General features: G+C 34.5%; 1 protein-coding gene across 1 annotated transcript in view; it reads right to left on the bottom strand.

Moving 5' to 3' along the window:
• LOC106133888 (otoferlin) overlaps positions 1-18,371 on the bottom strand; it is a 63,507-nt gene extending 45,136 nt beyond the window's left edge. The window contains exons 1-3 of the mRNA XM_060953741.1: positions 18,218-18,371; positions 14,413-14,477; positions 10,200-10,388 (exon numbers count right to left, since the gene is read on the bottom strand). Of these exons, the coding sequence (XP_060809724.1) occupies positions 10,200-10,388; positions 14,413-14,477; positions 18,218-18,371 (408 nt within the window). The remainder of the gene's footprint in view (positions 1-10,199; positions 10,389-14,412; positions 14,478-18,217) is intronic.
• Positions 18,372-26,332: the final 7,961 nt, after the last annotated feature.

Raw genomic sequence — 26,332 nt, 5'->3', positions numbered from 1 at the left:
ATTATTTGAAGTTGTCACGATTGGCTGACTGGGTACCGTCTGGAAAAATACTTAAAAAAGTTTCTGCGAGTAGCAGCGCCTGTAGCCGATTATCTAGCCACGGAATGATTCTCGAGGCAAGATAATCAAGTGAATAATCACTCATCAATCTGAAGATTAATTAATAATTATTCATAAGTTTGTATCCTAAATAGATGTATGATGATGTGTGTAATAGAACCACTCCTTCTCTTTTCCATGGATGTCGTAAAAGGCCACTTAGGGATAGCCTTATACACATGGGATTCTTTTAGGCGACAGGCTAACAACCTATCACTATTTGATTCCCAACTCTATCAATAAACCAAACAGCTGAACGAGGCCTATCAGTCTTTTTAAGACTGTTGGCTCTGTTTTCCCCGCAGGGAATATAGCCGTAATTATATGTATGTTTGTATGTAAAAATCTTTTCAAATTTTGTGCTTGACTGGTAGGTAATCTCTTCTATGTACATTTCTTTTTATAAATATATTACTTGATTTTCAGTTGTCTAATAATTCCCATAAGTATATCCTTAGTAACACGGCGAACACGTGTTCAGCTCACCTTAACAAATATTTTATTCATGGAACAAGGAAGGATGGCATCGATGAATATTAATAATATTTTCTTGACAACAAAATTATCGAGTTTTCATGTGAACTTTTTGTGTGATTTCTAAGAGTTGTAAATTTTGTGTTTTTGTAAACTATTTAGCTAACATTCTGTCACTATCTGATTATCAACTCTAATGAAGTAAAAAAGACTATTAAGTTGCTGTTAAGCCAATGGGCTGAACAAGACATCCGACCTGGTTACACCGTAAAGGATTTTTCAGTTACAAACCGGCAAAAATATATCGCATACAAATTCAGATTTATTTTTACTTATCTAATTTTTTTGATCTGACCTTTCCCACCCCTAATTTTTACATTCGTAGATATCTTTAAGGCTTTTATTCAAACAGTTTACCTTGCCCCCTTTTATACGTACCTATCTACTATATTATTTCAACTGTTCTTAACTGGCACTGTGCCAAACGGCCCCCTGCTTCAACATAGTTACCGTACAAGCAACAAGTATGGAAAGCGAAATGGAATTTCGTTTTATTGCGAGAAATATGCCGCTCAACAATAAACTTGACATTTGACATTATTTATTTTTGGGGATTTCCTCATTCTATTCCATTACCTTCGTTTAACGTGAAAAAGTTGATATATGTTAGTGTAACAAGACGAGTGAGTGATGTTTTATCTTTATTCATGTCCTTGAGGAAATAGTCTTTTACACAGTCTCCTTATCTTTAACACACTTCATTTTACTTCCTACCTTTTAAATTTACTTATTGAAAAGGACACAAACTGATTGACTGATTCACATATCAACGCACAATACAAACCGCTCAGTTTAGATTCAAAATTTGATTACATTAGGTCTAAGGGGGAATTTCCCGAAATTCCTGAAGGAACTGAAATGAACGGGAATTTTCATTGTACGCGGGCGATGCGGTTTTATGTTCAACATGTAAGTTGGCCTATGCTCAAGTCACTTAGCATTATTATTAGTTACTAGCTGTGCCCGCGACTTCGTCCGCGTGGAATTGTTATTTTGAGCATCATTGAAGCCCTCAAGGATGAATAATTTTCCCTGTTTTTTTTTCACATGGTCCATTTTTAGTTTTCTCGTTAAAGTTGCAGCGTGATGTTATATAGCCTAAAACCTTCCTCGGTAAATGGTATATTCAACGCAAAAATAATTTTTCATTTCGAATCAGTAGTTCCTAAGATTAGCGCGTTCAAACAAACAAACTCTTCAGCTTTATAATGTTAGTATAGATTATGCAAAAAAATTGATGTACCTACGTGAGTGCTTGTTTGAGGATGCTATTCAATCACGCAAATTCTATTGGATGGATTTTGATGAAACTTACGTACACGGGAAGAATAATGCCTGGAATAGAACATAGTTTATTTTTCTTACAAAAGCAAAGCTCGGAAGCGCAGCTGTTAAAAAACGAATAAATTCTAAAGACAAAAAAAGGAAATTATAATAATGGAAAGTTAAAGTACCTATCTCTTTGTTTACAACATTTGCTGTCTTGCCCATTGGAGACATCACAAATTAACTGTCACAGCTGGTGACCCGCGAGCAAGCGACGTAGAGCTGTCCGTGTGAGAAGCAAATCGTCCTGAGGTCGACTCCGGCTGCTCCAAGTGTTTGACCTTGCGATTTGTTAATTGTCATCGCGAAACTTATAGCCATTGGAAACTGTACACGCTTAATTTGAAATGGAAAGTTGTTGGGAATGAATGGAATGCGCGGTATAAAAACAATTTCACCAGCTGCACAACCAGTAAGAATTTTAGCTTCTATTATAATGTTATGAAGCGACACCACTTTAAGGCAGTCCCATTACAAAATGGAATGTCTACTTTTAGAGCAATTGTATGCGCGGGCAGTCCAGATGCCGAAAGTGAATTAAGGAACTCTACCGAATAAGTACCGATGCTGCAAGCATCGGTACTATCTAATTTTGCCAGCGACTACAATCGCGTTATTTCTTAAATTCTCGTGGCGCCATCTCGTATCGGATGGTCAAAAAATAAATATCTAAACCACGGGAACTAAATCAAGGGTGAAATGGTAAGTACTGGCGTTACTACATGTGTGTTATTCCTGCTAATCTTGAGGAGCATGGCAACCGTCGCCGATGCGGGGCGCGTCAAACTACCTACATAAAAAAAATTCTTCTCAAAGATGTGGTGAAACGGTAAGTGCTGGCGAAACTAAATCAATGAATAAAAGAAGTTTTAATAATATAATTAATTAAAAATTTTGCCAGCGGCTACAATTGTGTTATTTCTTAAATTCTCATGAGGCGCCATCTCGTATCGGGTGGGCAAAAAATAAATATCTAAACCACGGGAACTAAATAAATTAACAAAGCATAATTAATTTAATTAATAAAATGCTATTTTTTCAATCATAATAAATATGATAATTAATTATTTATAGCTTTTTATATCGATTCAAAAATGACGAAGTTCCATACAAACTTGCACCCCCTATTTCATCCCCTTGGGATAGAATTTCAGGATAAAAAGTAGCCTATATTCTAATCCAGGTTACTAAATATATCTGTGCCGAATTTCGTTCAGATCCGTTCGGTAGATTTTGCGTGATGCGCGTACAAACATACAGACAGACAGACGGACAGACAGACAGACAAAAATTCAAAAAAAATTGTTTTGGCTTCTATTGACCCTAAAAAGACCCCTTACAATATTTTTTCTTAAATATCTTCAATGTACAGACAATGTTCAGTTACAGTTTTATTATATGTATGGATGTATGGATATATGGATGTTATTTATATTAAAGCAAGCATTGTTTAGATTGCTGGTCTGCTCGGCTGTGATTGAAGATGGAAAACTATAGCACGGTGGGCGTTAGGGCCTACTTAGAACAGGTAATTACCCACTCAAGTAAATTTTTAAAATTAGTCTACTGTTTTGCTGTGGTGATGTTTACCATTGATCTCTATCAAAGGCAATATTATCCTCAACATTGTCAAGTTTATAAAAAATCAATGCCACATATTTTCTATTCATAAATAGCCTTCGAAGCGGCAAAATGCATTTAATTCACGTTTCGTTCATGGTCTGGCACGCGACCCATGCAACATGTTGTGACTTATGACACATCATTTTGTTTGCGAGCAAAACGGAATGTGCATGTGGCTTATTTCTATCGAGTATGAATTGAGAGTTATTTATTTATGTCATTTATTTCTTCAAACGAAGCGAAAGAAATATGTAGGGATAGTAGCAAGTGGACGGATGTAGTTGCAGCCTACCCCTCCGAGAAAGAGGCGTGATTTTATATATGTATGTAGTTTTAAAAAAAAATACATTTAACACAAATACACGATCTAAAACTTTATAATATATCCCATACAGAGTCTACAGAGCCGACAGTTATAATATTACCTATAGCAAAAAGACTGGGCTACGTTCAGTTGGATGGTTAAATGATAGAATTGAAATATGGCGAGATAGACTTACGAAATACCAAAAGCTTCCATGCTGTGCATTTTATTAGTTAGAAAAGGTAACTGTTAGTAAACGGCAAATTCCATAATCTCCCAGGAAATAATGTCGTCTCCGATTTTACTAGGCTCTTTCCCTTAATTGACTTATACGATTTAGGCTGAAGTAAATATTCCAGACAGATATAAATTCAAGTCAATTAAGGGAAAGAGCCTAGTAAAAATAAGTTGGTTTTTCAACCAATCAAATCACGTGAGTACCTTAAACTGACGAGCTTATATGATGGTGGATTAACCAAAAGAAAACGGCACACCCTGGGTTACTCTCCTAGGTGTGATGCAGTAGGTACTAAAAATTATAAGTTAATTAAATTTATACAACCTACCTGTATATCAAAGAAGTCCCTTACTTTCGAAAACGAAGTTATTTTACACCTTTAATAAATTAAATTCGGACGATAATTGGTAACATGAATACTTAATCATAGCGAGGTCAGTCAAAAGCCAATTTAAATCAAATTGGAAACAATCAAATACTGCGATTAATTGAAACAATCACAAATCTTGTTTACTCTCAAATCATTCTCGAACAGATACTTTCTAAAACATTGAAAGTATGTAAATATAGATTTCATAGAATGTGTTTATTTAAGTATTTTATTTATTTACTAGAGGCCGCCCGCGACTTCGTCCGCATGGAAACACTTAAAAGACGTGTATGTTCGCAACAGACTTTATTCAAGTAATAAAAAAGGAGGGAAGTACAATATTGACATTTCGTTTTGTTACACTGACATTGCGTTTTGATACACACTCTATCACCCCCACTTATCAAAACAAACCAAAATTACTTACATTACAAGGATATTATTCCAAGCAAGTTCATAAACTTATAATGTTTCAATTGACAAAGACCTTTAGTTAGTAAGTCAGCAGGCATTTCCTCAGTAGGAATATACTTAATTCTAACAAACTTATTCTTTACCATATCCCTTATATAATGAAAGCGAACATCTATGTGCTTTGATCTATTGTGGCTCTGGTTACTAACTGCTAACTTCAAAGCACTCTGGTTATCACAGTACAAATCAATTACATAAAATGTGCTGGTAATCTCATGTAGTAAATTCCTTAAATATATAGCTTCCCTTGAAGCTTCGGATAAAGCAGTGTATTCTGCTTCAGTACTAGATAATGAAACTGTTTTCTGTTTCCTACTTTGCCAGGAAATGGCAGACCCTGACAACTTAAAACAAAACCCAGTATAAGATTTCCTATCTAAGGCATCACTTGCCCAGTCACTGTTCACATATCCATGCAAATTACTATCATCTTTTTCATATTTCAAACAATAATGTTTAGTATATTGTAAATATCTCAATAAACGCTTAGCATAATTCCAATGTATGTGACTGTAACAAGTATTGAATTGACTAAGGTAGCTCACGGAGTAGGCTATATCCGGTCTTGTTAATACTGCTAAGTACATTAAACTTCCAATTAAATTTTGGTAAGGAACACTTGGTAAGTCAGATGACTTTTCTAAATTCAATTTGGGTTCAATTGGAGTACTTTGAGTTTTACAATCAGACATCTGGAATTTAGAAACTAACTGTTCTATATATTGCTGTTGATCTACAGTAATAAAATTTTTATCCTTATCTAAATTTATTCTCATGCCTAGATATTGCCTGACAGGGCCCAAATCTTTTAACTTAAACTGTGAAGCTAAAATACATTTCAAATTATTAGTTTCACTATCATTGTTCGAAAAAATTAAAAAATCATCAACATACAGTGCTACTACGATTTTAACTTTACCATCTATTTTTGTAAACAAACATGGCTCATATTGACTACTCTTAAAATTAAGTTTACTTAAAACATCTGTAACTCTTTCATACCATGCTAGTGATGATTGTTTTAAACCATAAATTGCTCTCTTTAATTTTAATACTTTTCCCCCACTTTTGTTTACAAATCCTTCAGGTATAGACATATATATATTTTCTTTTAGAAAACCATTTAAAAAAGCTGTATTTATATCCAAATGAGTAATACTCATATTAATTTTTACACTAAGAGCAAACAATAATCTTAGAGTCGAATGTCTCACTACCGGTGAAAAGGTATTGGTATAATCAATACCTGGTTTCTGACAAAAACCCTTTGCCACAAGACGAGCTCTAAATCGTACATTATTGTCAATATCAATTTTTTTAATCAGCACCCACCTACACTTTACTATTGTCACGTCACCTGGATTGTCTACAAGCTCCCACGCTTCATTGTCCTCGAAAGACTGCAACTCTTCTGCCATTGCATGTCTCCACTGCTCCCGCTCTGGACCATTAATAGCCTCTGAGAAAACTATCTCTTCAGATGCTGGAACAAAACTGGAAACACAAATATTGGTAAAACCATACCTCTCAGGTGGCTTTATCTGTCGCTTGCTGGTTCTCTGGGGTACCTGTTCTGTAGATTCAATAGTAGATTCTGGTGCAAAAGTAGGAATTGATGTTTCTTTGCCATCTAAATAGACAGAAGAATCTGAAGAATAGTCAAGATTTTCCTCAAAGTTTGAAATATTCTTGTCAACTTCCCCCACTGAATCTGTATTCTCATCCTCTGCACTCTCTGCTGGTGTATCTTCAGTAGGAATCCATATGGCAGACTCTTCACTATTTTCCTTTACACATATGTCATCCTCCATCACTACAACATCTCTGCTAGTAGTGACAGTGTTCTTGGCAGTATTATACACACGATAACCCTTCACATCCTCACCATATCCAATTAATATGTGTGGTGTGGCTTTCTTATCCCACTTTGTTCGGTGTACTTTCGATACATGCACCATTACCTTGCTGCCAAATAAACGTAGGTGACTCAGGTCTGGTTTTGACCCATACCATAATTCATAAGGAGTTTTATCCAAACCCGATGCAATGGACCTATTTTTTAAATATACTGCTGTATTTGCAGCTTCAGCCCAAAATTTCTTATCTAACTTTGCATCATATAATAAACATCTTGCTTTCTCAACGACTGTACGGTTAGCTCTTTCACACAGTCCATTTTGTTCTGGAGTATAACTATTAGTTTTCTGATGGATGATACCATTCTGTTTCAAAAAATTATCGAACTCCTTGTTACAAAATTCTAGTCCATTATCGGATCTCAATATTTTAATTTTCTTATTTTGCTGATTTTCTACAACTGACTTGAATTCTTTAAATCTGATAAAAGCTTCACTTTTTTTCTTCAGGAAATATATGAAAGTCATGCGACTATAATCATCTACAAATAAAAGAAAATATCTTGCTCCATTTAATGAACTTTTTTCCATAGGACCACAAATGTCCGTGTGAATTCTGTGCAAAACTTCTGTACTTCGTTCACCTATATGGGAAAATGGTAATCTCATTTGTTTTCCTTCACAGCAAATGGTACATTGAGATTTATTTATATTAAAATTGTTTTCATAAGACAAACCTTTCACAATACCATTTCTCATCTTATTCATATCTTGACTGTTAATATGTGCGAGTCTCCTGTGCCATAGGTTACCATTAGCTTTTGTAGCCGCTAACAAACAACTTGGTTCTTGTAACCTCAACTTATAAACGCCATCAGTTAAATCAGCAGTCGCCACCAAAATGTTATTCTTGTCTCTTATATAACAGTGCTTATTGTTAAATGAAACCTTATTTCCATTTTTTATAAGTTGACTTACTGATAATAAATTTGTAGTTAAACTCGGCACACATAGCACATCTTTAACTGTTATATGACAATTCAATTCTGAGAATATTGTTACATCTCCGGAACAAACAACTGGCACTTTAGATTCATTTGCAACAACAATTTCTGACAAATACGGTATGCCCTTGTTTTCTATCCAAGTTTCATTCGGCGTAAAATGAGCGCTCGCTCCTGAATCAACAAACCAATCGTTCTTATTAAACTTTCCATTTAGAAAAACAACATTAAACACGCAATTATTAGCGTTTTTCTTTAGCAAAGGACACTGATTTCGATAATGGCCGTCTTCTTTACATTTGTAGCATGTTATAGTTTTTGCCGGTTTTTCATCTGTCAATGTCATTGACTTTTTATGTGAAGTTGACGTCCCGCCATATTTCTTATGTTTGTTAGAAAATCTATTTTTTGCCGCGAAAGCTGCTCCACTAGCTTCACCATCACTTGTCATTTCCATGTCAAGTAATTTAGATTTAATAACATCAGTATTTATCGAAATACCCGAATGCTCGATTGCCATAATCATTGGCATATAATGATCAGTTAAACCTGCCAATAAAAGCGATCCAACCCATTCTTCCGTTATAACAAATCCGGTGCCATTCAATCTTTGCGCTGTTTCGACCATTTGAGTCACATAACTAGCCATCGAATCAAAATTTTCGAGTCTTAAGGATATCAAATGTCGCAACAAAGTAATTTTTCTTGAGAAACCAGAGTCATCGTACATGGTCTTTAGCGTATTCCATAATTCTGCCGAACTCTTGGTGTTCTTTATGTGCACGTATAACGATGGATCAATTGTTAAAATTAACTTAGCTTTGGTTTTTGCATCTTCCGCTGGTTTTGTTTCAAAATTTTCCGCTGGTTTGATGTACTTCTCCATACCTTCCAAGACCAACAAATTTTCAGCAGCAAAACACCACTCATCATAGTTCTCTCTGCCTTTTAACTTCGGCACATTGGCAATATAGTTTGTAGTCATGTTTCCGCGAAATACTATACACAAATTATCTATTTTAAAACATAAAATAACTGATAAAACGGCAAATGGAAGCCCATAACCACTTAAAAGACGTGTATGTTCGCAACAGACTTTATTCAAGTAATAAAAAAGGAGGGAAGTACAATATTGACATTTCGTTTTGTTACACTGACATTGCGTTTTGATACACACTCTATCAGAAACCCTATCAATCCCGCGGGAACTCTGGGATAAAAAGTAGCCTATGTGTTATTCTGGGTCTTCAGCTACCTACATACCAAATTTCATGGTAATCGGTTCAGTAGATTTTGCGTGAAAGAGTAACAAACATCCATACATCCATACAAACTTTCGCCTTTATAATAGTAGTAGGATTTATTTTGGGTAAATATATAACATTTTTGGGTTACTGATAAACTGATGGCAACAGCCATAAGCATAAGGGAAAGGAAGATGAAACTCGATATGGCCAAGAAGGGAAGCACTAAAAAGTATTTACCGAAATTCTTATTGTTATTGTTCACACAGGATATCCTAGTTGACTTCATAAAATCAAAGTATTCAAAAAGTGTGCTGATACTGCAACATCTCGTCATATTGGTATTTTTAACACAAATTAAAATAAAAAACGGTTCATTATAAAATGTTCTCAGATGTATGCTCATTTTTAAAATAAAGACATATTTGACGCTACTCCGAACTTGAGATCCAACACAGGATCAAAGGCTGAGAGCGATAAAGCTGTAAATCCACTGCTGCGTTCCGTAAGTGCCCAAATTAAACAATTTCTCCCAAATCTGATATTGAATGAATTCAAAAAGACTGAGTACACACAAATAAACAAATTAAAAAAGAACCATAATATGTATGTATTTAAGTTCAGATAGTTATTTTATTAAGTGTCAATATTGTCATTTTAATAGTAGTTGTGTTTAAAATATAGTTTTAGTTTACGTATTCACGATATGTTAACAGTGAAGATTCAGTAAAAATTCCAACTTATATACGAGTAGTTGTTAGTTTATATTATAACTCATGTATCTGGAATCAATAGTATTCATTTAAGGCAGCAACGAATTTGCGCCTTAAGATCAAAGAAGGCCATGATAATCCCCGAGGTCACAGACAACGTGATGATATTAGAATATTTATTACGAAAACATGGCCTTATTGTTTGTTTCATTTTATCCTCAAAAAGAGAACAACTTCGAAGATTTCGAATCACCAATTGCCGAGTTCTCAAATGAAGACAATTGTTCAAGTCAGTGCCGGACTTCGAAATAACTAAGACTTTAGAAGTGGTAAATACTGCTGAATGTGACATAACATTTTCATATTGCATTACTAATCTTATAAGTATTAATCTGACTAAAAGCTAGTACTCACATTGACTGGTCGGTTCTTTTCGTCGAGAAGGCTGTCAACTATGGGGACCTGGTGGTCTAACACCAGTACTTGCAAGCCGAGGCGGTAGACCCCCAGCTCGCGATGTTTAGACCACCGGCCCCGTGCCATGAGGTAAAGTGTGAGGACCTCCCCAGGGTCCAAGGGTCGGTCCACCTCCCATTCCAATCGCTGGACAAACAAAAACATGGATTATTTTTTATAAAAAATATGAACTTACGTACATTACTCACGCCTTTATCCCAGAGGGGTAGCAGAGACCATATCTTTTTACTTGCTACTATCCCTGAATACTTCTTACACATCATACTGAATGTATAATCCTATTCATGCAAGTTCGTCTGTTTCGGGTACTCTCGTCCTGACCTTTTGCCAGAACGTCTCCGATTTCTTCAATAAACCCACTCGCAATATTTGCTTAGAAAACTTAGTCACCTTCGAAATTTGAATATTTATCGGTCTTTATTTCTACCGCTATTCATTCTATTTTCATATGCCTCACATGCTTTACCTTACTGAACATAGATTCAGAATTCCAAAAATTTTAGCATTTAAATCTCGAGCTTTAGGCTAATATATATTATTAGCTAAAATGGAACATTTTAGATTTCTACTGACAAATCGTATTTCAAAGAATACTTATTAAAGTTTTATACCATTAAAATTTGCCTTTTGGCACACGGATAAACATAATAATATCTCAACGTTGATCGGAGATAAATAATGTAGGTATACCCGTATGGAGTTATTGACGGGCTCTCCGGGGAGTCGAATGATGACAGATAGGTTAAACAAAATGATCGATCGAAAAGCGTTTGTTTTTAGGTTTGTTTCAATTTACTATAAAGTTTATTTTGTGCATTTGTAATATTTCCATCTTATATGAATTAATAAATGGAAAATTGTGTTTCTTTATACCTAAACTCTTGACGCTTACTTAATCTTTAGTACCTAGGTGACCATGTGGTATTCACTGGACGTCAGAAGAACCATAAAAAGTAGTGAAATCAAAAAATCACCAAGAAACTAAGAATAGTCATAAAAAATTACTTTTGTAAAATAAAAAGAGAACCGCCTCTAATCAATATACTTTTTGAAAGTCGGTGAAATTTCTAAAAATATCTTCTAAGTGTAACAAATACTTTCCTGAAAACCGCATCCAAGGCAAAACGCGAGATAATAACTGACAAACATAGATACAGGTCAAATTGAGAACCCCCTCTTTTTTGAAGGCGGTTTAAAACAATAGTCGCTGGACGTCAATAAAAAACATCAAAACCCTTCAAAATATAGTAAAAACAAAAATATCCATGTTACCAAGTATCGAACCTAAGCACTTGATTTGTAAACCGATCGCTCGAAGCGATGGCTCAATTGGCGAGTTACGAAAATTTTGATCTATAGCGATATCTATGTATAACCATTTGTATGGGAAAGTATTTTTGGATAAAAATAGGCGAAAGACGGTTCTCCTTTTACAAAAGTTTTCCTGAAAATATTCTAGTTTCAATTTATCACGTGTTCGGAGTTCAAAAATTTGAGTAGAAACTTTAATATTTTTAACGGCAAAATTTTCCCATCGATATACCGTGGACAAAAAAAACACGCACTGAAAGCAACACGCAAGTCACGCCATGCTGGGATTGCTAAAATCATCGTATATCCTACGCATAGTCCTATCCATCCTAGTAGTCTCTACATCTTTATTAAATAAAAACTAGAGGGCGCCACGGTTTCACCCGTGGTAAGTAGGTACTATTGTACTTATTGTATTATTGCACACTCCCAGACAATATTCCTTGTTTTATGATTGGATTAAATATTTCCGAAGATTATTCTTTAACTTAACAAAGTAAAAAAATATTGCCTCTTTTTAATATTAGTATAGAAAATCAATCTTGTACAATGATTAATAATCATCATTTACATAATATTTGCCCTTCGATATTAGGCTCTTATTGAAATTTAGTTCTATTCAGACCTTTAAGAACATTCCCAAAATGTAAACGATAGAAACTAAATAATTGCCGTAAAACCTTCACTCAAGGGAAATATAACAACCAGACTAACGTGCTTCCACAACCATCTTTATATAAAAACACCTGAACGTATATTATAGCGGCAAAACCTGATAAATGTGAGGCAGTGTACTTGTGCCTCAGGCCATACATAATGAATTTAGGATTTGTTTCGTCGTGACGTCACCGAAAGGCTGCCACGCGAATGTGTACCCAGTTACGTGGAAACAGTGGCAAATATAATGAAAACAGCCTGAGGGATAACATTCCCCGACGATGTTTGCATTATAAATGTGGGTACGAGACACTTAAAATGAATAGAATATTGTAGAGCGTAACGAAATTAACCGAAATTATTTTAAAGGTTTGTTTAGTATATCGTCCCCTTAAAAATGTTTAATTACCACGAATCTTTAAGAACAGTCTATAAGTGTTGGGACCTTTAATTTATTTTCATCATCTGGTCCTGGTAGTTAATAATAACACGCCATTCCGCATCTTTTAATTTAAACGAAACATTATAAAAATAACTCTCCGTTCTCGGTTGATAAGAACATTATTAGTAAGGTGCGTTTTAGTAATTTATTAGACTCTATATTTGTATACATACATACATATAGTCACGTCTATATCCCTTGCGGGGTAGACAGAGCCAACAATCTTGAAAAGACTGAACGGCCACGTTCAGCTATTTGGCTTAATGATAGAATTGAGATTCAAATATTGACAGGTTGCTAGCCCATCGCCTAAAGAAGAATCCCAAGTTTGTAAGCCTATCCCTTAGTCGCCTTTTACGACATCAATGGGAAAGAGATGGAGTGGTCCTATTCTTTTTTGTATTCGTGCCGGGAACCACACGGCACTATATTTGTATAACCATATTGAATTTTATTCAACGCAAATTATACAAGGTAAACTAATACCAGTACTACACCGTAGCTCGTAGCTGCCTACGAGTTGTATGTAGCGATGTCTACGATAAATGTGTAGTAAATTAAGTATGTAGGTAATTACTTTACTGAACATAAAAAAATAAAATATATACGGGACAATTTACACAAATTAAGCTATTCGTTTTAAAGAGTTTTTATTATTTTCTCTTTTTCGTAAATAATTAATGTTGTATTAAGCTAGCTGTCGCCCGAGATTTGTACACACGGATTTATACGTCAAGAAAAAATGCTCAACAGGTTGAAAGATTTTTGCAAAATTATGCTAAAGTGCCATTCCCATAATTCCTAGAGTTCAATTTAGAAATAAGGCTGCATAAACACAAAAGTTTTTACCGTCGTATTTTGATATATGAAGTACATCGATCTATATAATTACTGGCTGAAAATATCACAACGCAACAATGTATACGTTAAAATATTACCATATTTAATAATCGCAAACCAACAAGTACACTTCAGCAGTGTAAAGTACTCAGCACTAGTTAGCTGTAATATTCTTGTAATAGCTTATTTGCATGCGACTGTGGTTTTAATATTCATGAGTTTCGCGAACAGTACGGCAAGTTTCCTCCTATAGTTGAGCTTTACACTGTACCATTATTTTTATTATATTTTATTTATTTGAGAATAATGTGACTATGTGTTACTATTTTTAGATAATTGAATTTTAATGATTTTAAATTTTAGAAAACAAGATTCCGCGGGAATTTTGTTACATCCGATTCTAATACACTCATAGACCACATTAGAAACTGAAATGCCAATTGCAAATCGCTCAAGCCAGTGGTTTGGGCCTGTATGCAATGTATTTGCGTGTTTCTAAGGAAAACGACGTAATATATACTTTTTTTTTGTATTTTCCTGATGTGAGAACAAAGTCTCAAAAATAAAGAACAATTTAAATAAATTACCCCGAGGTAAAATTACTGGATTATTGATTATTAACTCAACCATATTTATAGGTAGGTACTATATTTTTAACAAAAAAAGCTAATTGAATATTCAATACGTCTTATACCTTCAACTACTTTATAATTCACTCGAATTTTTGGGATAAAAAGTACTTATTATATTATTTCAGGTTATGTATTTCCCCTTTTATTTTGGCGGGAAAAAGTAACATACATACATACAATTATCCCTTCACATTTGTAATATTAGTATGAAGTAGGAAAAAAGGTGGAAATATTTTTTATAGAAATTAATAGGATGTTAGAAACTTACCCTGTTGATGTAGACCATGCCATCTTGACTTTGCTGGATAGGCACTGACACATTCTTCGCCAGGCCTGAGGAAAAATAAAAAAATGATTTAGCGCATCCGAAATCTAAGTAGCGGATACGAAGCTTATTACATATACCGTACCGTACTGTACAAAGAACACTCGTTATTTTGTGATAGCACTGGCATACATACAATATATACTTAGAATCACGCCTCTTTACTCGGTTGATAGAAATTACACTTCTTTCTCTTCATCCAAATTCATCACTCTCTTCATTCACTCGTGTACCTTTTGTTTTACTTACCTTAGAACATTTTAACCGTCGCTTTGCATTATAAAAATATACATAACAGAAATTTCAAAAATACGTAACTTTTTATTGCCTTGTCGAGCATTGTTGTAATAGGTACGTGTGCATTATAACTTATTTATTTATACTTTTTATAACTATTCTTAATTGTTATTAATTAAAAGCACTCTAAATTGTACATATTTTAATTTGAAAAAGTTTAATAATGTTTTATTTATTTTATCCCATTCAGTGTTTTTATTCCCAATCAGGCAATTATCCCATTGCGTCCGCCTATGTCTACCATATTGAAAAATAATGTAACATAAAGAGATTTCTCTGCGAACTTCGCAAAGAAGTTGACAGGTATACTAATTAAGGGGACAGACAAGAGTGTTTTTTCTTTAAGTCGATTCGAGTCGAGAAAGAGATGCAGTGGTGTTAGCCTAAAAGAGTATGAAATAAAGAATGTAGGTAACATTTAGAACAAAGAATAACCAAATGAAGGCAAACCAAAATTATCGTTTATTATACGTTACGTATACCACAATAAACAAAATTCGAGTATATTTATGGTTCACGTTCGCAAGAATAATTTCTCAAAATAAATATTTCATCATGGTTACACCTCCAATTACCTTTATGTACAGTTATCCCTACAATGTTTTCTCTCACCGCAAGGACATTGGTTAGTTATTAATCCCATGCACATAAATAAAAAAGAGCCAATAGCCACATGTAATTCTCTGTAAAAATGAATTTAACAAGTTTGAAAAACGACCATAGATAGGCATTACAAGTTAACTATAAAAAAAACATCTGTCTTAAAAATGTCGCTCTCAATAAGTATAAAGTGTTGTGACACGTTCTTGACCGGGTATTAAATATTAAGCAACGGACAACTTCGACATTTACATAGAAATTTGAATAATATAAAACAAGCTTTAAAGATTTCTCAGTACAATGTACAGTCAACGGCAGAGAAACCTGACCTAATATGATTGACTAAAGCACGCCAGTGGCTCCGCTTGCATAGACCTATAGATCTCGTTGTATTCCCGTGGGAATATCGAGACATCCTCTCTCGCTTTTTGTACACCCCTAGACCACATAAGAAGCCTACATGCCTAGCTTTGTCTGTATTGCCCCCTTATGGTGGGTTGAGAAATTTTCACGTAGGTACATACACAAAATCACGTCTCTTTTCCGGTGGGATAGGCAGAGACTACATCTAGCCACTTGCCACTATCTCTGTATACTTCCTTCGGTTTCGGGTACTCTTGACCTGACTCTTACTCTTACCTTAACTTTTACCCTGTTTAGTAGTGTTGATGAGTGGAAAGATTTAGTCTCTGCCTACCCCTCCGGGAAAGACGTGTGATTTTATATATGTATGAGTAATAAGTTGTATGACGCTTTCCTGTGTGAAACAGTAGGTGTCGGGTTCGCCTGACTAGGGCATGATGAGTAATGAACTTTTCTGATTGACTTGGGTCTAAGATGTTTATCTTTTAAGAGTTCGTATCTCATAACACAAATTTAGGACTAACTTCGAGGCTAACTCAATCTGAGTAATTGTCCCGTAAATATATATTTTTTTGATTTATTTATAAACGAGAATCTATTGTCTTATCTTCTTAGTTTATACTAGCTGTTGCCCGCGACTTCGTCCGCGTAAATTTCGAGTTGAATCTTAATGATACAGTCAGATACAGACAGACAGACAAGAAATGTAAAAAAAAATTATCTATCCGTTTCAGTCAAAATATTAAATGTACATACAAAATATATTTTTACCGTTTTATTGTATGTAGTATTGTGATTTTCAGTTTTTTTAAATAAAATACTCAAACAACACAAAAAAAATATTTTTAATAAAAAAAATCTTTTTGTTGGGGCTCGAACTTGGACCGCCAACTTCACAGTCTCACGCGCCAACCACTGAACCATCGAGGCCGTCGCGGTGGTGTCGAAATTAAAGTAGACTACATACATATGGTCACGTCTATATCCCTTGCGGGGTAGACAGAGCCAATAGGCTTGAAAAGACTGAATGGCCACGTTCAGCTATTTGGCTTTATGATAGAATTGAGATTCTAATAGTGATAGGTTGCTCGCTTATCGCCTAAAAAAGAATCCCAAGTTTGTAAGCCTATCCCTTAGTCGCCTTTTACGACATCCATGGAAAAGAGATGGAGTGGTCCTATTTTTTTTTTGTATTGGTGCCGGGAAAATAGGCATGATGATTATGTATGTACTAAACAGGGTGTATAAATCAACGCATATTGAAAAGGAAAGTTAGAAAAAGGGAGTTAAAATTTTACTTAATTATCCAACAAAAACAAAAAGTATGGGTATCCACGCTGGTGGCACAATTTCAAACGGTTAGCCGACATCACGGCGATGCCGGCCGCGGACCAATTAGAATAACTGTAGCGAGCGCACGGTGTCCAAATACTCTGATACTTTGTGCACTATTTTGATTATTATTTTTATCTTTGAAATTTGTGAGAATTTTGTGGGTTTTATATTTTATAAAATTAAGCGTGTTTCATTGTGTCCTTAAAGACCCAAAATGAAGCGCGAGTACTGGCGGGTTAAATAAGAAACGTGATTTATCAGACACCTATATTTTAGTAAATACTAATATAGACAACACATCCAAGACCCAGCCAATCAGAAAGCGTTCGATGTCCTGACTGAGAATCGAACCCAATACCTGTGGTTTAGGGGCAAGAACAACCACTAGCCAAACAAACCATCAATGTCATGACCACAATTGATTGTTTTCGAACCTTAACCAACTGATTTAAAAGCAAATAGCTTAAACGAATACCGCCCAAGTGGGAGTAGGCCTCGCGCACGATTCTGTGAAAAATTCAGTGTTTTAGCTAATCTTTCACGGTTTATGAGATACTAACAGCTAACAGGCGTACAGACAGATTGCGGACGCTTAGTAATAGGGTGCTGTTTTTACCTTTAGATAGGGAATCCTAAACTGGCTAATTGCGAGAGACACAAGAAATGCGCACGAAGAGTTCCGTACTATTCATATTCACTTCTATAAATGCGAAATTAGCTATCGATATCGAGCAAAAATTCTAGTTTTGTACCTACTATTTGTTGTTGTTGGGGCAACAGAAATACACCGTCTTTGAAAATTTTAACTCTTAACTTTCACGATTTATAAGAAACAGCCTGGTGATTGACAAACGGATACCGACGTGTAAGTAATAAGATTCCGTTATTACCCTTTAGGCACGGAATCCTAAAAAAAGTACCTAAATAAGAGTATTTTTGTGACTCAGTCATCAAGGTTATTATTTAATACATTACCTAAAAACCGGTCATGCATGAACTGTTTCAATCGATCGATTTGCATTAATTGAAACGCCGACAATGCCACCCTCGTATTACAAGCAAAGCAAACAATAATATCATAGTTACGCAAACTATGGAAACTATGGAAGTGACTCGTTGTCAGAGACTGTTTAGTTCAGCAACACGTCTTTACTTCTCTGCTGTCTAACTTTAATATTATCGAGTCCCATTTTTCCTATTTCTAATTGGGTATTACCCAGCAAAAATTGCTGGTCTAGCACTATTGACCAAGGTGTACCCCATCTTTGTTGGTTAAACTGGTGTTGGTGTACCGGTATTGATGACATTTGACACAGACAAAAGCTAGCAAAGGAGTATTTTGTGGAAATTAAAAGCTAGTAGTAATAAAGAGAAAAGAGTTTTATGTTTTGTATTTTTATTTGTTACAAATAAACCCAAAAAAGTAACTTTTTGGAAATTGTGAAACAAAAGTAAAGTGGATCTTATAAACGCTATACCTTGTGCAATAATAATACCCAAAGAAATCTGTATTTTTTGCTGAAATCAGGTGTTGATTGATGTTTCAATTATCTCCTACCAGAATCGAATAGACATTTTTTCATTTTCATTTTCAATTTTTGATGATAAGATCATTTAAAATTGCCTGAATGTATCCTTACCCTAACCTGCTTATTCTGTCCACAAACTACAAAGAGATATTTGGGTACCTATGGCCTATCACAAGGTTGTATTTACGACTTTGCTCGCACGATAGTGAATTTTTTTCTGGTATTTTGAATTAAGTGAAGCCTGTTGTTAAAATTAGTACATTTTAACCAAAATAAATAAAAATTTTCTTTGATCTCTGTATATTTTTACTATGGTTTTGGTTGCATTCCTAAAACTCGGTACAGCCAAGATAGCATTTGAAAGACGATACTTAAGTGACGTGAATAGATTGGCTGCATATTTTGAAAATGCTACAAATCTTTATCCTAAGTGTTCCAACTTATACCTGAGTCTTAAAATTTTATGCTATATATTTTTCGATTATTACAAGTATCCATAAAGTAAGTCGTAAAATAGTTTGCGATGGTTAAAATAATAGTTCTTTTACTAGGTATGTTCTTACAAAACCATTTAAATTTATTCCCAACAAAATATTCTAAATGTATATAATTCGAGTGGTAACAACAATATGTATGTATTTTTAAGGGTATAATTTATTTACTTTGTAAATTTTTTTTATTCTATATTCGGCTTTGCAAGGCTAGGCAATAAATTTCCTAAATAGATATGTATATAGGTACCTCATAAAAAGGCAAAAAAATTACTTATTAAAACAATAAGTTAATTGATTTGGCCTTATATAATCATTATTAAGTTAATAATTCATAAATAATAATAATTCAATTCCTTTAATTAAGTATTATAGGAACCTCTAATTTAGGCGCTCAATTGCTCTTTGTAATCGGTTTATTTTTACTATTTAAATTTCCAGGTATGCCACCATTTATTTTTGCTGTTGTTGTAAAAATAAATGGATTATTTGATTTTGACCCCAATACTAAGTCATTGGATAGTATAATATCGAGTCTAAGAGAAATATCCAGAGTTGACGATTCTTTGGACAATAATACTGACATCAGTGGTGATGGCCAGGATGACAGTACTGAATCACTGCATAGTTCTATAAGATTAGGAGATAAAAAGAGCAAAGTCAAAGACGAAGAAGATTTAGTTAATTTCATTGAATATGTTTACGAAAGATCAATGAATATGTTTAAAAATTTCACAAAAACAGTTGATCAAGATTTAAAACTGGAATATATAACCTTATCTAGATTATTTAGTGACAGATTTAGAGATTTTTTTAATGAAACTTTACAACAAGTGGTAAAAACTAATTTAGCAGTTAAAAACGTAGCTATCAATACAATCGATTTCGCTGAAACTATATTGGAAAGATTGAAAAATAATGTCGCAGCAAATTTAGCTAAAAACAATTCTGATCAAAATGCTGTACACTTTATAAAACAGTTTCATAATGAGGTAAAAAAAAATATTGCTGGGTCTCGTGAACATCTCTGTGTGAAATTTGGTTTTTGTGATATAGACAAAAGTTTCATTCAATTCTTAGTAAGCATCCTTGAATTAGTTAGTGACTGTGATCTGACTTTGATGCGAATAGCTGTCGATTTGTTACTTCATGAAGCTCTACAAGACCTAAGTGAACCACTTGTAAATAGCCAACAAACGGATAAAATCTTACGAATACTAAATCTTGTAAAAAAAGAAAGAGACGCCCAGTTAAGAATTATTCTTAGACACCTAATTCATAATATAAAAGAAAGACATAAACCAATGGTATTTCGAAATCAGGCTGATTTATTTCAAACTCAACAAGCGTTTTATGAAATTCTAGATAGTCTTGAAGAAAATATTCCACCAACCAAGGAAAATGTTGCAACATGGGATGGAATTAAAAAGAGACTCAGAACTTGGATTGCAACAAGATCAATGGATTTCAGTGATATCGTAAATAAGCTTATAGAACATACAAAATCCAAAGGCATTCAGACAATGTCAGGTCATCAATGGGTAAATTTCAAGAAAAACATTGGAGTTATTATATCTAACCTTTAAGTAGGGTATTTTTTTGGGAATAGCTGTTGCCTGCAGCTTCGTAGCCGTGGAAGAGTCTATTAGGGTATACTTTATCAACTGTTATATTGAGCGAAGTAAATTGCACCCTTTATTTTCCCCCTGGTATAAACTATATAACACAAAGTATTTACCAAATCGTCTAGTGATTTCGGAAATTAGCGTGTACAGACAGAATTTTCATATTACATTATTACCCTACTATTATTCGCTTGGTGAAAAGGGAAAGGAAAATATATAATATGTATATTGCCCTGTTTTGTAATCCTGTGTATTTGGTATTCTAGAAAACTGGTACTTAATAAATGTAATCATCTGATATAATCTTTGTTTTCCAAAATTGATATAGGTTGATTGGCGATTGCGACTATTTTGTTCAAAACCGTTCCTCAAAAATCTGAATCTAGGTTTTTATTTTAAATTCACTGGAAAACAAGCTTAGGGTTGTTTTGAACTTTGTGAAAGAGACCAATTTATTTTATTAAATCATTCTCTCTTAGAACAAAAGTGTATAAGCTATTTCCGGAAGCACTATAGAAGTAGACGTGATTTAGCTACCATTTGTTCAGATTATTAGTACACATTTATTGCCGGAACTAATAGTCAAAATATATAAGCCGGTAGTGAAGATAGGATAGAATTCTTTTTTGTAACTATATCACTCGTTTCTACGTCTTCCACGTGTTCTAAATCATAAGTAGCAACTTCAAGTAAGGATATGGAATGGATAATTAATATGAATACCTTTTAGAAGTAAACCGTATGATGTAAGTCTACAGGCATTGATAAATAAATGAACTTTCCTTTCTAAATTATACTAGTGCCTACATCAAAGGTTAGTATGTTCCCGCCACATCCCCTTCTACTACGAGCAAAACGACCTTGAGCCGTTGACTTTGTCCCAAGAAAAACGCGAAAACGAAAATATGAATGAAGTAGGCTTGTTAGTCTAAATGTATTTTAGTTTTGTTTCTGTGTAGGCCAATTAAGAGAAGGTGTGTATAATCTTTATTTTTACCCGACTATGGTTTGACAAAAAGGAGGTTTTATGCTAAACGTAATATCATTCGTTCTTCTTTCGTTGAAATTTTGTAAGCTATCTCACCCGCATGAGTTGTCTAATCTATAAGACGCAAATGTAATGACAGATCATTCAAAGCGGTGACCACGTGATCTAGTGATTTAAAGCAAATTGACATTAAGTCATAAGGCATGCATAAGGCAATAAGGCAATAAGGCAATAAGGCAATAAGGCAATAAGGCAATAAGGCAATAAGGCAATAAGGCAATAAGGCAATAAGGCAATAAGGCAATAAGGCAATAAGGCAATAAGGCAATAAGGCAATAAGGCAATAAGGCAATAAGGCAATAAGGCAATAAGGCAATAAGGCAATAAGGCAATAAGGCAATAAGGCAATAAGGCAATAAGGCAATAAGGCAATAAGGCAATAAGGCAATAAGGCAATAAGGCAATAAGGCAATAAGGCAATAAGGCAATAAGGCAATAAGGCAATAAGGCAATAAGGCAATAAGGCAATAAGGCAATAAGGCAATAAGGCAAGCGGTGAGGCGGTGAGGCGGTGTGGCGGTGAGGCGGTGAGGCGGTGAGGCGGTGAGGCGGTGAGGCGGTGAGGCGGTGAGGCGGTGAGGCGGTGAGGCGGTGAGGCGGTGAGGCGGTGAGGCGGTGAGGCGGTGAGGCGGTGAGGCGGTGAGGCGGTGAGGCGGTGAGGCGGTGAGGCGGTGAGGCGGTGAGGCGGTGAGGCGGTGAGGCGGTAAGGCAATAAGGCAATTGGCATCTGGGAATATGGGAATCAGGGAATCTGGGACTCTGGGTCTCTGGGAATCTGGGAAACTGGGAATCTGGGAATCGGGGAATCAGAGAATCTGGGAATCAGAGAATCTGGGAACCAGATAACCTGGGAATCGGGGAATCTGGGAATATGAGAGTCCGGGGATCCGGAGATATGCAAATCTAGGAATATGGTCATCCGGATAACTGAAGCAAGATAAAAAAAGTGGTAGGTAGTTTGGCACTTAGTAACAGGATACGGGATTTGGAAAAAGTAAAATATTTGGTTAAGTTGTTCAAAGTTGTTTTTTGCGACATAAATATTACTCGCCTAGCAATTTTATTCCGCAGATTGTAAGAAATCAGAATTTTTGGTGCTATTTAAATATAAATATTTTTTGAAGAATATTAAAGTCGAAATATTGATGGAAACGTCAATACAAAGTTCGCAGTTTTGTAGCCGAAACATATTTCTTTTTATTTTAGAGTTAAGGTTTCCGTAACATTAACGACAACTTTTCATTTCTAATTCGCCATGTAACCAAAATTAGGAATTTTCTTGGATATTTTTTTTATTTAAGCACTTTGTTAGAATTTTTTTCCAGTTGTTTAATTCCAATAAAATGACATGACGGCAGCAGTGAGCAGCAACTTTCGCTTTGCACAGATTCGCTCGCGAGATCAGCAATATATTATACATTCGCCTGTAAAAATGCAAGACATTCGCAGAATGCTGGAATCACCGCCCGAATACTGGAACAGCCTGTAAATATATATTTGCTACTTTCACAATTATTTGACTTAAATATTTTTTTTAAAGGCGCTAAAGATACCAAATTGTGAAAATTGCAAATACCAGATTTTCTTACCTCGGAAGATGAACCTGGCGCACTTCTCATATTTATGGTTAAGAAGTTTAAAACTATTTAATTTCACAACCAACGTCATCGCGAATGAGTATTTTTTCAGAAACGCGCGAAACCGAAGGCCCCCGGTTACGGGGGCCCGAGGCCGAGTCCTCTACGGGCGAAAACTTCAATCCAGCGCCGTATTTTAAAGATCTGATTTAAAATGAAATTTTGAAAAATTCTTTATGAAAATGTTCTAGAAGAGAACTGAGCCAAGTTTCCCGGGCTAGCTGAGCTAGGCGGGTTGCGGCTGTCCCGAAGGACCGCTGGCGCTGGAATGACGAAGGGCGGGCGGCGCTGTAACGGGAAGGCTTGCCCGCGCCCCTGCGCCCCCCTCGCCCACCCTCGCTGCGATCTTCCCAGCTACATCCCCGTTGCAGGGGGAGGCTGTAGCAACTGGTGGGAACAAAGACTAGCCTCATAGCAACTTATAATTTGGGGAATGGGCGGCGACACTAGCGAAAATTAAATATGACTAAATTAAATAATATTTAATTAATAAATAAAGAAGAAAATATTTCGTTATTTCGTTTTTATGACATTTTTACACGAACTTAGAGAATATGTTTTATTACTAAAATTAAATAAGAAGTACTTTTTGTTAAAATATAATGGATATAGCCGTAGGGAATAAACATACCTAACAAATTATATCATAATATCGTTAGATTTATGTTCCGTTTGCCAATTGGTCTCTGCCGTCGGAAAACAGCCGTCGGTTACATGCTTTATGGCTCATTCCCAAACTTTACTCAAAAATAAGTGATGAATCCAATCACCTAATGACTGAGAGATCCATGTCCCAGGTTTTAGAATAATACCTTTTTCTCTTAATAAAGCGAAATAAAGAGGGTTATTATTTATTGATTTTGTTCAAGTTCGGAGTCATTCTTAAGGTCTATTTTACTAATTTATTAATTACATATTTTTACCAGGTACAGCGTTTTAATCATCAGATCACTAACCTTCCGTGTCAATCATCAGATCACCATCGTTTCTTGGTAAAATTACACATCATTCTGATTGACATCTTCATGTAAAATACAGGTTCATTGGATTATCAATAAGTGGATGAAATTGTAGTTTAAAGTTTCGATTGGCGAGTTCTGCATATTTAACCCTCCTTGAGCCCCAAAAACACAATGTTTCGTGTGTGCAAGCATGTATATGACATAGAAATACATCCTTTATTGCAAACACAAACAAAATTTTAATAAGTCTTAGTCTTTTTAGTAAAATATTCTTATTTTATTTTATACAAGATTATATTAAATACTCTACTAAAATCATCAATCGAGTGGTATGTGTATCAGATTGGAGCTATAAACAAAATAACATGTCACAAATACTAAAATCGATGAAGAATTAACTTTTTACAAAGTTTTTACAACGATGGGCAATACGGGCATCTATTGTATTACTTAATAATTAGATCATTATAATTTCTTGATTATAGCACACTAGTTTCATATTGACATGTGCATGTAAAATGTTAGTTTCATCGGAAGTCAATAAGTGGGTCAAATTGACGTTGCAAGTTGATAAGTAGCAGTTGCGGCATATACCGCGATATGGGTATTTATTTAAATATATTTTCATAAAATATAACAGCGACTATGAACAAATAACTCTGTCTTGACATAGTTGTTGTACGAAATGTAAATTTAAAAAAGTAAAACTTGGTATTATGCGACGGCTGATTTACAAAATTGTGGCCACTGACTACATTTATAATCAGATCAGAATCATTTTTTCATATTATTACATTGATTTACTATTGCCATATTCATGTCAAATTTCAAATTCATCGGAAATCAAATAGTTGGTGAAATTGAAGTTACAAGTTGCGATTAACGATATATACAGCGCTAAGTGCAAATTAATTTACTACCCAAAAATGAAGTGTATATGCATATATTCCGGAAAGTGCCTTCATTTTATAATGACCTAATAATACGTAAGTACAAAAATAAAATTAGGAATAAAACAATTTCTAGTTATTTTTCCTTATTTATTTTGATTGCATTAAGAGCATTAATAAATAAGTGAATAAGGTAATTGTTTTTAAAGTAAAAGGAATAAAAGATAATCAGACTTTACTCGTTAAAATGTCACCATTATAATTTGACACAATTGCAGCCACCTGCTATTTTTATTTATCATCAGATCAAAACCATTTATTGAAAATATTACACTAATTGGCTTTTAACATAATCATGTAAAATTTCAATTTAATATCAAATCAATAAGTAGGTCGAATTAACGTTGCAAGTTTCGACTAAAGCAAATCGCACTAAGTGTAAAATTATGATGCTTGAAGCCACATGTCCATACCCACGATGGGTATGAAAATGTGGATGTATGATAGGGAAGTACGTTTCCTCCCAATAACATTTTTTATATTTTGGATTGGATTATATATTGGATAGATAGAGCCAAAATTCGCACAAATAGTGAATTGATACGATCAGCTATATGATTTAATAATGTTTTAAGTGAAAGTAAAATCTATACTGATATTATAAAGTTGAAGAGTTTGTTTGTTTGAATGCGCTAATCTCAAGACCTACTGGTTTGAATTGAAAAATTCTTTTTGTGTTGAATAGACCATTTATTGAGGAAGGCTTTAGGCTATATAACATCACGCTGCAACTTTTAAGAGCGAAGAAATAATGGAAAATGTAAAAAAGGGGAAAATTATTCATCCTTGAGGGCTTCAATGATTCCCACAATAACTTTTCCACGGGGACGAAGTCGCGGGCACAGCTAGTATTAAATAAGACTTAATTCGATGAGGTACTTAATATACGGGAACTTATCATCTCTGCTTGTTGTTTTGAAAAGAATGTAAGTTTTCAAAACAAAAATATTTATTTTTATCTAGATTTCTTCGTAATATTATACTATCATCTTATGGTCACATTCACGTTATATTTCAACCTAATCG

The sequence above is a fragment of the Amyelois transitella genome, chromosome Z (genome assembly GCF_032362555.1).
Source record: "Amyelois transitella isolate CPQ chromosome Z, ilAmyTran1.1, whole genome shotgun sequence".
Lineage (NCBI taxonomy): Eukaryota > Metazoa > Arthropoda > Insecta > Lepidoptera > Pyralidae > Amyelois > Amyelois transitella.
This window is presented reverse-complemented; position numbering and strand designations above follow the sequence as displayed.